At 35.7% G+C, this 11,393-nt stretch overlaps 1 protein-coding gene across 1 annotated transcript in view; it reads right to left on the reverse strand.

Annotated features, from left to right (window-relative positions):
- Positions 1 to 432: 432 nt before the first annotated feature.
- kif20bb (kinesin family member 20Bb) overlaps positions 433 to 11,393 on the reverse strand; it is a 16,137-nt gene continuing 5,176 nt past the window's right edge. Inside the window, exons 17-30 of the mRNA XM_016569577.1 lie at positions 11,011 to 11,130; positions 8,458 to 9,512; positions 8,117 to 8,255; positions 7,903 to 8,028; positions 7,753 to 7,813; positions 7,525 to 7,647; positions 6,585 to 6,688; positions 6,424 to 6,495; positions 5,617 to 5,787; positions 5,286 to 5,480; positions 4,776 to 4,850; positions 4,529 to 4,667; positions 4,280 to 4,416; positions 433 to 656 (exon numbers count right to left, since the gene is read on the reverse strand). Coding sequence (XP_016425063.1) covers positions 576 to 656; positions 4,280 to 4,416; positions 4,529 to 4,667; positions 4,776 to 4,850; positions 5,286 to 5,480; positions 5,617 to 5,787; positions 6,424 to 6,495; positions 6,585 to 6,688; positions 7,525 to 7,647; positions 7,753 to 7,813; positions 7,903 to 8,028; positions 8,117 to 8,255; positions 8,458 to 9,512; positions 11,011 to 11,130 — 2,598 coding nt within the window. The 3' untranslated portion in view covers positions 433 to 575. The remainder of the gene's footprint in view (positions 657 to 4,279; positions 4,417 to 4,528; positions 4,668 to 4,775; positions 4,851 to 5,285; positions 5,481 to 5,616; positions 5,788 to 6,423; positions 6,496 to 6,584; positions 6,689 to 7,524; positions 7,648 to 7,752; positions 7,814 to 7,902; positions 8,029 to 8,116; positions 8,256 to 8,457; positions 9,513 to 11,010; positions 11,131 to 11,393) is intronic.

The raw sequence follows: 11,393 nt of genomic DNA on the forward strand, positions 1-11,393 counted from the left end.
ACCTGTGTTCGTGTAGAGTGCAGAGATCAAGAGGTGCAGGTAAAATGTATTACTTACTCTTCTCTGATGACAGCCACCCTCCATTTACTGACAGAGGAAATAAATGACTATCATAAAATAAGTTGACCCCAAACATTCATCTGGAACATTCTCTTCATCCCCTTCACCTCGATTGTTTGGAACTGCTTTCCTCACCAGAGGCTTTTTTTTAAAAGGATATAATGATGGGAAATCCAACATCAAGGGACAGTAATGCTTTGGGCATACTGAGCTTATATGTCTAAGCATAAGAAATGCAACCCAAATCTGCTTTTAAGCATTTTTTTTTAATGAACAGCATTTTATTTGTCACATTTTGTCATATAATCACAGGAAATCAAAAGCCAAAAAAAAAAAATTGTTTTAATGGATTTGAGTTACCTTTATAAAATATTTCAAAACATTTCCAGTGTTAATGAAACAAATATGAACACTTCAACAACATTCAGATATTAAACAAACAAAATATATGATAAACAATTTATATGGAGAGAAAAGAAAAAAAATTATACTTGGCCATCAAATTAATGTTTGGACTATCTCTTGGCAGTTCTTGTTCGGAGTTTTCTCTTGATTATGAGATGGTCGCTCTCTTTATCATCACTGCCTCCAATGATCTGTAAAATGATTTAATGAATTTAATACACATTCACCTGGCAGCATTGCTGCATGGATTTTTAGTCCTGAACAAATACATTTTAAACTGTACCTCCGTACCACAACAAACAAACACACATCTCAAATAATGTATCAGCTTTCTTTTACTCACATTCAACAAGGCTTTAGAACTTACTTCAATTATTTCTAAATGTCAAACTTAAACATATAAAAGAACTATATTTCATAAATATATATTAATGGAGTTTTTCCCCAAAGCGTGACGTTACCAGGGTAATGTTAGTTTCAATAAAGTATGAAACTTTTCAGCAAGTATTGTTTATGTATCATTTTAACATTTTTAGTAACATCTAGTACCTCTGTGAAGTTGGCCCCCCCACCCAACGCAAAACGTCGGCAAAATAGTCTCAATCGTTTGTGCAGGTTTGTGCTGTAAAAATTTTAGTTTGTGCTGCTTTGGTTTTTTAGATATAACATATTTATTTAAAGGTCATTCTCAGGTCACTCAGCCCCCCCACACGCTCCAAATTCACCCGGAATAGTCTCGTTTGTTTGTGCTTCGTTTGTGCTGGTTTGTGCAGGTAATGTGCTGCTTCGGTTTTTAAAATATTAGACATTGAATTATAGGCAATGACGTCACCAGCCCCCCCACATGCTCCAAATTCACCCAAAACAGGCTCAATCGTTTGTGCCGGACCGGTAATATTTTCTTTTGTGCTGCTTCAGTTTTTAAAATATTAGACATTGATTTTTTAGATATTAAAATAATATTTTATAGGTCATTCTGAGGTCACTCAGCCCCCCAACATACTCCAAATTCACCCCAAATAGTCTCGTTTGTTTGTGCTTCGTTTGTGCCGGTAAAAGTTTCGTTTGTGCTGCTTCGGTTTTTAAAATATTAGACATTGAATTATAGGCAATGACGTCACCAGCCCCCCCACATGCTCCAAATTCACCCAAAACAGGCTCAATCGTTTGTGCCGGACCGGTAATATTTTCTTTTGTGCTGCTTCAGTTTTTAAAATATTAGACATTGAATTATAGGCGATGACGTCACACAGCCCCCCCCCATGCTCCAAATTCACCCAAAACAGGCTCAATCGTTTGTGCTTCGTTTGTGCCCGTAAAAAACATTGTTTGTGTTGCTTTGGTTTTTTTAGATATTAAAATAATATTTAATGATCATTCTGAGGTCACTCAGCCCCCCAACATGCTCCAAATTTACTCCAATAGTCTCGTTTGTTTGTGCTTCGTTTGTGCTGGTTTGTACCGGTAGTATTTTTGTTTTTACTGTCTTTTTTAACAATAGAGTTGAAGTAATAAGGTAAAATTCAAAAGGCAAACCAAATCACATGAAATAGTCGCAGTCACTTAATTGTTAGTAGCCTAGACATATTCGTTGTTAGGCTAATTAAACGAGAAAAAAAAAAAACTAGGCCTATTTCATTGTCTTTAACAAACCAAACCAAAAAATAATAAATAAATAGACTTGATATACATAGGTCTATTTTAGTTTCTGCACACAAATAAAACATGCAATAGCCTACTGTTTCCAGGTCCGTGTAGTCTATACTTTTGCGTCCATTCTTTTTTCCTTTTTTAACCATGACGAAAAAAAATTAAAAAAGAAGGGTTGTTGTATTTTTAAATGCCATCCTGAAAACCAAATTTGAAATAAGAACCATACACAAAATGCTGCCTGAAAAAGTAAAATATAGATTTTTTTTTTTGATTTTTGTTTATGACTTTTTGCACCTTTAATAAACATTTGAAAAATGCACAAATTAATATAGAAAAATTTTGATTTTAACAAGTTTTCTTTGGCCAAATTAAAAGTAAGCTAATGCTTCTCTTGCACATTCAGTTTAGACCTATATGTCTCTGTGCTAGATCATTGATGGGGAGCTGGGCAATTAATAGTAAATATGACCAAAACGGTATTATTATTATTTTTTATATGCATAATAAAATCGCTATATATGCGCATTTCAAGTATTTGTGAGAGTATTATCGCACTTACTATATGATATGGAGGCGTCTGCACAATCGCTCGCATTTTTTTTTTTTAAGAACTTATATAGAATAGGCTACTCCGTCATTTTTGGATGTGCTTTCTGTCACCTCATGCAGTCTCCGTGAATGGAGCGCATCACAACAATGAACCGGCTGACACACACAATAAATAAATTTATAGAAATCTTGAAATGTCTACTATTAAACAAACCAATTCAAATAAAAAACAAATCTTCTCTAATTCTGTGGTCCATATCTCTATTAAAGGCACGCCAATTAGCCTACTGTGGAGATGGCCATCAGCGTTGACTAATCTGACTAGGAAAAAATCTTTAAAAACGACAGTGGCGAAAACGAAAATATTACCAGCACAAACAAGCAAGAGTACTTGGGGTAAATTTGGAGTATGGTGGTGGGGGGGTGGGGGGGCTGAGTGACCTCAGAATGATCTAAATATTATTTTAATATCTAATAAACCGAAGCAGCACAAACTAAATTTTTTATGGCATAAACCAGCAGTAAAAAAGACAGTAACAAAAACAGAAATATTACCAGCACAAACGAAACATAAACAAACAAGACAATTTGGGGTAATTTTGGAGCATATGGGGGGGCTGAGTGACCTCAGAGGCTCAGAATGATCATTAAATAATATTTTAATATCTAAAAAACCGAAGCAGCACAAACAAAACTTTTACCTGCACAAACGAAGCACAAGTAAATGACACTATTTGGGGTAAATTTTGAAGCAGTGGGGGGCTGAGTGACCTCAGAAAATGACCAATAAATATTATTTTAATATCTTAAAAACCGAAGCAGCACAAACAGTTTTTTTTACGGCAAAAACCAGCACAAACAAACAAGACCATTTTTTGTGAATTTGGAGCATGTGGGGGGGTTGAGTGACGTCATTGCCTATAATTCAATGTCTAATATTTTAAAAACTGAAGCAGCACAAAAGAAAATATTACCGGTCTGGCACAAACGAAGCACAAACGATTGAGCCTGTTTTGGGTGAATTTGAAGCATGTGGGGGGCTGGTGACGTCATCGCCTATAATTCAATGTCTAATATTTTAAAAACCGAAGCAGCAGAAACGAAACTTTTACCGGCACAAACCAGCACAAACGAAGCACAAACAAACGAGACTATTTGGGGTGAATTTGGAGTATGTTGGGGGGCTGAGTGACCTCAGAATGACCTATACAATATTATTTTAATATCTAAAAAGCCAAAACAGCACAAACGATTGAGACTATTTTGCCGACTTTTTGCGTTGGGTGGGGGGCCAACTTCACGGAGGTACATCTAGTGCCTAGGTGTTCAGGTTACTCAAACAACAGATACCAATCAAATATAATAGCTTACGGTTTAATTTACTCTGCATATTAAGTTGGGATTGAAAAAAAGTATTTAAAAAAAAAATGTAACACTGAAATTAAAAAAAATCTTTAAAGCAGATTGACTATCAACCTTGTCTTTTTGAGGCTTAAAATGTTATATTGTTGTCATTACATTATCTCTAACATATGATATGCTTTTCATTCATTTATTCATATATGCTTATGATTCGCTCTTATGTGACTAACACACAGGAAACACTACTTACAGGATGAGAGGGTATGTCCTGCGGGGAGGAAACCTGAGTCTTGAAGAGTTTTCGTTTGGATTTCTTGGGTTTGTTGTTTTCAGAAGGATTCGGCGGTTCGGGGGATTTAACATTCACCATGCTCATGATCTTTTTGGCTGAGGAGGGAGTTAAAAGTTGGGTCATGCTGAGATACAGTATGAAACACTTTTGGCAGAGAGCTCCAATCGATGCCATTGACTGAGTGTAAAATTAAGAGGCAGAGCTGACCTTTGCTCCCAATGAGGGTTGGAGAGCTCTGGATAAAGTCACCAATCTTCTGCAGGGCTCCGTCTTTTTTACCTTTCAGGCTGGCAGGAGAGTCTTTCTCCTTTAATTGACTCACCTTTTTCCCTTGCACTATGGGAGTCTGGTAAGGTGCAAAAATACAGAATACAATTAGCTCAGTGTATTATCGAATAAACATTACAGAGAAAGACGTGAGATGTCACAGGTGTATTAATGGACAGAAAGTCACCTCAATAGATTGCATGTTTTCCTTGTTGTTCACCTTCAGCCGTCGTTTTTTTCGATTTTCTGAAACCACAGAGTTCTAGAATAACAAACACATATAACACAAGTTATGATTATGTGTTGCATTATATGTACGATGACCAGGATGTTAGCACACATGATTAATGTTTTTCATTGTTCATTTTTTAAATGTCTCACAATTTGACAAGAATTTCTAAAAATAGACCGGAACCTTCAGAGTTTACTGCAACAAACTGTAGCTGCAATACATGTTTAGAATTAATCATGTTTATATATTTAAATCAATTAATTTAATTAATTAAACTAATCTAAATAATTAAAAATGTGTATAGACTATAGAAATTTCCATGACATTTCCAGATGTGAAAACTCACACTTTTGAAATTCCCTGACCATGGGAACCTGGATTATTTTCAATTGTTTAGAAACCACAACAAAGTGTTTAGATATAGTGTCTGTATACCTCCAGTGTTTAGATATAGTGTCTACATACCTCCATCTCTGGGCTCTTTCTCTTTCTGGCTGTACGTCTGAGTTTTATCGTGACAGACTCTGCTTCTCCTGGTTTCCTGACATTCATTCGGTCAGGTTTAAGTGGTGTAAAGCTGATTTCTAGCTCAGGTTTGGGGAAGCGCTCTTCTCGGAGACTCTTTGTGGACAGGATGGAGGAGTCGAGTACTGCCACCTGCTTTGAGTGATAACCAACACATATTATATATCCACAGTAGCCAATTATCAGACAGACCAGAGCTATTCCTGTCTTTGTATTGCTTTAACGCTTCTTATAAGCTCTATGCCTTTTGCATTAATATCACTCTACTGACCTCTTGTGCTGGACTAAAAGAGTCGCCTTTATTCTCCGTCTTCACGTTTGATGTCTGTTTGGAACTGCCAACTTTCTGGGTATCAGATTTATGAGAAGCAGCCAAATCTTTTTCCCTTTGTAATTTCACAATGGTATCCTGCTTCTCAGCCAGCTGCTGCTTTAATAGTTCCTGTAATCAGTATGCAGGGAAGTGAAAAAGAAAAAAATATTTAATTGTATTAAAGTGTTTTAATATTATATTAGCACTATCATAAAACATTGTTACTGATGTCAAGCATTTTAAAATCCTTCAGTTTCCTCTAATTCGCAATGACCTAATAATTCTACATCTTAACTACTGATAGGCTTTTACACTGGTTGGGATGATAAATGAGGCAATATTTAGTCATTTAGAAATTATTAGGCTTTGGCCAATAACATTCCTCAATTTGGCAAATAAAAATGGTCTTTCCACCATGCAAATTGACAATTTTGGGTGGATTTTGAGCAAATACTGTGTAAAAGAAGTGTAATGAATTAAAGATTGCAAAATGAATTAAGAGGTTTGCACATTCTACTTTTCTGCAGTGTTATTAATGTCCTGCTGTAGTCCTGTCATTCCATGTTGGCAGGTCACTTGGACCACAAAAATTATATTAACTCAGAAACCTGCTGCGTAAATAAATTACTACTCAGAGCTAAATCCTGCCCTCAAGCCTGTGAAAAAGAAAAGAATGAGGCAGGGAGAGAGAGATGGAAAGACTGATCCTATTAACAGCTCCAGCTGCAGCCTGTCCTGTTGGTCACCCTCTAGTCGCCTTGCTACCTGAGCCACTTTCCCTACGGCTGCTCCATCCAGCCCCTTTTCCTGCTTATCATCTGCCTGCTCATTAGGCTGCTGAAACATCAAAAGAAATCATTTTCTACTGCTGGAGAAACCCAGTTATGGAAAAGTCGGAAGGATCACAGAGAGTTCCAGGTTCTTACGTTTGTGTTTTCTGCAGGTCTGCAAGCTCTCCGTTCTTCCTGCTGAGGCTCATCAGAGACATCAACACTTGGTTTCTGATACATCTCCTGGAGTTTTGTAAGATCTGAGAAGAACAGAGATGTCTGAGGTTAGCTTCAGTTACAGGTGAACTGAACAGTGTGACCAAAGCAGCATTACCATTGTACCGAAATTTTGTTAGATGACACCAATACCAGTGAAATTTTAGTCTTCAGTATCACATAACAGTTCAGAAATCATTCTAACATGCTGATGCTCAAGAAACATTTTTTTTATTATCAATGTTGACAAATGTGTCGCACTTTAATATTTTTGAGGATATTAAATTCTGGTACTTTTTTCTTTGATGATGAATAGAAAGTTTAAAAGAAAAGAACGGCATTTATCTGAAAAGGAAATCTTTTGTAGCATTATAAATGTATTTACTGTAACTTTTGATCAATTTAATGCATCCTTGCGGAAAAGTAGTATTACTTTCATCCAAATAAATAAATAAAAATAGAAATCAGTAGTGTATATATTAACAAAAAATATCAAGTACTTTAAGTAAACAGTAAGTGAAGAACAAAGAAATAAATTAAAAGCAGTGGTTTGATTAGCATTCAATTTAGAAATAAAATGACAGAAAATAAATAGAATGTGTTCATATAAATTAATACTTGTAATAATGCATAATAAAAGTATTGAAATAGAAGACTAAAAAGTCAATATTGTAGTTTAATTAATATTAACACAGTAGATTAATATGACTAATAAATGAATACTGCTGATACTGGAAAAAGACTGGCATATTTGTATTCTTGTATCTACTTGGTATTGAAGTAACTTGAATTCCCTAAACTGAATCTTGCTGACTTAGTTCTCACAGTATGTTGCCTAGCAGAGATTTATACAAATTACAATTAGAATAGACTCAGCCACCTTCAGTTATGGATTCAATCTCATTCAGTCTGGCCTCCAGCAATTCCTCCTCATCTGTCTGTGTGCAGTCTTTATTTAAGTTCACACACGTCTTCTCAATCAGCTTCTGCTCTGCCAAAAGATCTGCAAACCAAATCAATCTTACTGAGGACAAAACGTAAGCCGATTTTGTTAACACCAACTGGCACTGCAGAAAAAAAGGTTTAAATGAAAAGACATATAGGTTACCCTGACAGGTTGTTTGGAAAGTCTGAATGTTTTCTTCTTCTATGGCATGGTTAGACTTCACCTGTGAGTGAAAAGATGTGGAATAATCCAGCATTTAAGACCTGATAACATCACAAACTGAACAAAGCTGAGAGAAAGAGCAGCACTCACAGTCTGCAGTGGCTCAATAGATTGCTCTGTACAGATCAAACTGTGTCCAGCCTGATCCCTCATCTCATTTGCTTCACATAGCTTCTGCTGAAACATTTTCTTTTCTTCTTCAATTAAGATCAAAATCTGAAGGAATAAAACATCATTATTAAAAAAACTGTTTAAATCAATTTTTACAACACTAACAAAAGACAAAAGCAGTGATTTTTCCAACCTGTTTCTCTAACTGTTCTTTCTGCATGTTAGCCTCAGATAACTGATCTCTGACATCAGATCGCTCTCTCTCCACCTGCTGCAAATCACAACTCATGGTCTTGATTTTATTAAGTCCATCGTTCACAAGTTCTCTCAACCTATAAAAAGACCAAAAGATCAATCGGACCAGCTGATGTTCATCAAATCATTTTTCTCAGTTCCATGCTTAAGCAACTATAAATAAATAGTTGAAGAGAATGAGCAGTAAAATCTAGTGCATCCAAAAAAAGACACTGACTAAACAGAAATGAGGATGTACTCCTCAACTTATCAAAGTTTGGATGAGAAATGAGAACTTACTTCGAAATCTCTTGGGCTTTAGTCTCTAGTTTAGCATCTTTATGAGCCAAATCTTTCTCCATCGCAGTTATTCTCCTCTTGGCCTCATCTCTTGCCTTAGAGATCTCATTCTCTACAATCATTCTCACTATGTTCAGAACTTCCTCATGCTGGTTCAGTTTGCTCAGCATTTGAATGAGTTTGTCCTGCAGAGTTTTCCAGCAATCATCTCTGGAGTCTTGCTCTTGTTCTTCTATCCTCCCCTGCTGTTTCAGAGCAGTCACTTCTTCCAGGAGCTCAGAGTTGCTTTTTATTTGGGCCACAACAAACTTTTGAGCTTCATAACGGCTCAGTAGGCTCTGGTACTCTTGTGTCTGGGCATCACGCTCATATTTAAGCTGACTGCAGAGCTCCTCCAGCTGGCACATGTTTGCTATGGTCTGGCTGACCTCCTGCTCCAGGTCATTGATCTGTCGGCTCTTCTCATGAGATAACTCCACCATCTTCTCACATTCAGCCTCCTTTTTGTCATGCGAGAGCTGACAGGCACTGAGTTCCTGACGCAAATTATCTGCCTCTGTCATTAAGCATTCAATAGTTTTGGACTGACTGCAAGACTCTGCTTGATGTTCCTTAATCAAAGCTTTGGCTGCATCAAGTTCTTCTGAAAGCTCATTGGTAATCTTTGTCTGAGTGTTCAATTCTATCTGCAGAGTTTTGAGCTTTGAGCTCATCTCATTGACTGCCTGCTGAAGTTCATTTAGCTCATTGGCAAGAGTCTTGTTCTCATTTGTGACTTTGTTGACCTCTGCTCTCTCCATCACCACGGTGGCTTCATGTGCATGAGTCAGCTCTGCCAGTCTATCAGAGAGATCACACACTTTTTTCTCAAGCGAACAACGCTCAAGTTTAAGTTCATTCAGCTGCTCCTCTTTCATTTTCAGTTCTAGCAAAAGCTGCTGAGTTTCCTGACTTTTCATTTCTTCCCTGCTAGGTTCACCATCTTCTTTCAGCATACACTTACAGTTGTTTCTGAAATTTAGGATTTCTTCTTTGATATTATTAATTAAGGCCCTCTGTACATTGGGAATGAAAGAAAAAACATGAGCCATTACAGTCCAAATGTATAACTAAATATATGTGTACCACCTCATAAAAGTAAACTATATCTTTTCCCTAGAACACAAAAGCAGAATTCAAGAATTTTCAAAAAGCTCCTTTGAATATAGTGATAGTTTATAGTGACCATGTCTGTCAAACTCTAAAAAAAGACAAAAACACCATAAAAAGTACACAGGACTACTACTGAATTTTCAGTGATTAACAGATTTTTTGACTTTTTCAGACAAGCTATTGTATTAAGACACTAAAATAAGCCTACTATGACACACTGGTCATTATAAACACTAGTTGGTTATAAAGAGTTGTGGCAAGATACTTAAATTCACCATTTGTGTTCACAGAAAAAAATAACAGCATATAGATTTGAAATTAAATAAGTAAAAGACAGAATGTTCATTTTCAGTCAGTCATACTTGTAGATCACCACTCTTAATCAGAGATTATTCCATAAGGACAAAAAAAAAGGGCATAACTGAACTGGAATCTGACAACATGCACTACAATTCAAATATCTTGGGTCAGTATGAAATTTTACTTTTGAAAGAAATGTATATTTCATTTCTTGCATGCATTAAAGGATGCATTAAATTGACCAAAAGTGACAGTAAAGACATTTCTGTCACAAAACATTATTCAAATAAATTATATTATTGAGAACTTCTATTTATTAAATAATCTGGAAAAAAACATGATTTCCCCAAAAATATTAAGCAGCACAACTGTTGTAAATAATAATGTTTTTGAGCAACAAATCAGCATATTAGAATGATTTCGGAAGTATCAGGTGACACTAAAATCTGGAATAATGGCTGCTGAAAATTCAGCTTAGCGATCACAAGAGTAAAATACATTTTATAATACAATAAAATAGAGAATAGTTATTTAAAATTGTAACAAAATTTCATAATATCACTGTTTTACTGTATTTTGATCAGAGGCGGACAGTAGTGAAGTATTTTTACTTTACTCAAATAAATTTAAAAAGTATTTGTAGTTTATGAGTGTTTTTCTTTGGAAAACTTTACTTCACTACATTCCAAAGCATAATGTCATACTTTTTACTGCACTTCATTTCATAAATAAAAGTTGTTGTTTGTTTTACCTTTAATACTTAAGAACATTAAAAATGTAGTTCTTTCTTGTACTCAAGTAAATCTTTGAATTACTTTTACTTGAGTAAAAGTAAGAAAGTAATAGATTTCTAATGTAATTAAGTATTAAATGATATTTAATATGAAACGTAGTGCAGTAAAAAGTACAATATTATGCTTTGGAATGTTGTGAAGTAAAGTTTTCTAAAGAAAAACACTGATACAGTACAGACACCTGAAAAGTACTTTTACAGCAGAGTAAAAACACTTCACTACTGTCCGCCTCTGATTTTGATCATGTAAATAAAGCCTTGGTGAGCATAAGAAACTACTTTTGAACAGTAGTGTATTATAAACTTACATCTTTAGTAGCTGCCTCCACATTTTGGTCCAAAGCAGTCTGTAATTTAGAGACCATGTCATCTTTCTCCTGGCAGATTGACATAAATTCCTGACATCTCAGTTTCTGGTTTTCATCATTCTAAAAAAGACAAAAACAAACATCAAAACAACAGAATCCAAATAGTCCATGTAAACAATCTACTGACAATAACCTTAGACTAGGGCTGCACGATAAATCGCATGCGATATTTAACGCGCATCTTGTCAGAAAGCCAGTTCTGTAATCAGCGGTAAATCTCCATCACCTGCGGGCTTTCACATTGAGCAGCATTAACTACACAGAGCCGTTGTTCTCTGACGAGCTGCGCAAAAAATCGCGCGAATATGAACGTGGTTTTGCGC

Source organism: Sinocyclocheilus rhinocerous, unplaced genomic scaffold, assembly GCF_001515625.1.
Source record: "Sinocyclocheilus rhinocerous isolate Xijiao unplaced genomic scaffold, SAMN03320098_v1.1 scaffold2216, whole genome shotgun sequence".
NCBI lineage: Eukaryota > Metazoa > Chordata > Actinopteri > Cypriniformes > Cyprinidae > Sinocyclocheilus > Sinocyclocheilus rhinocerous.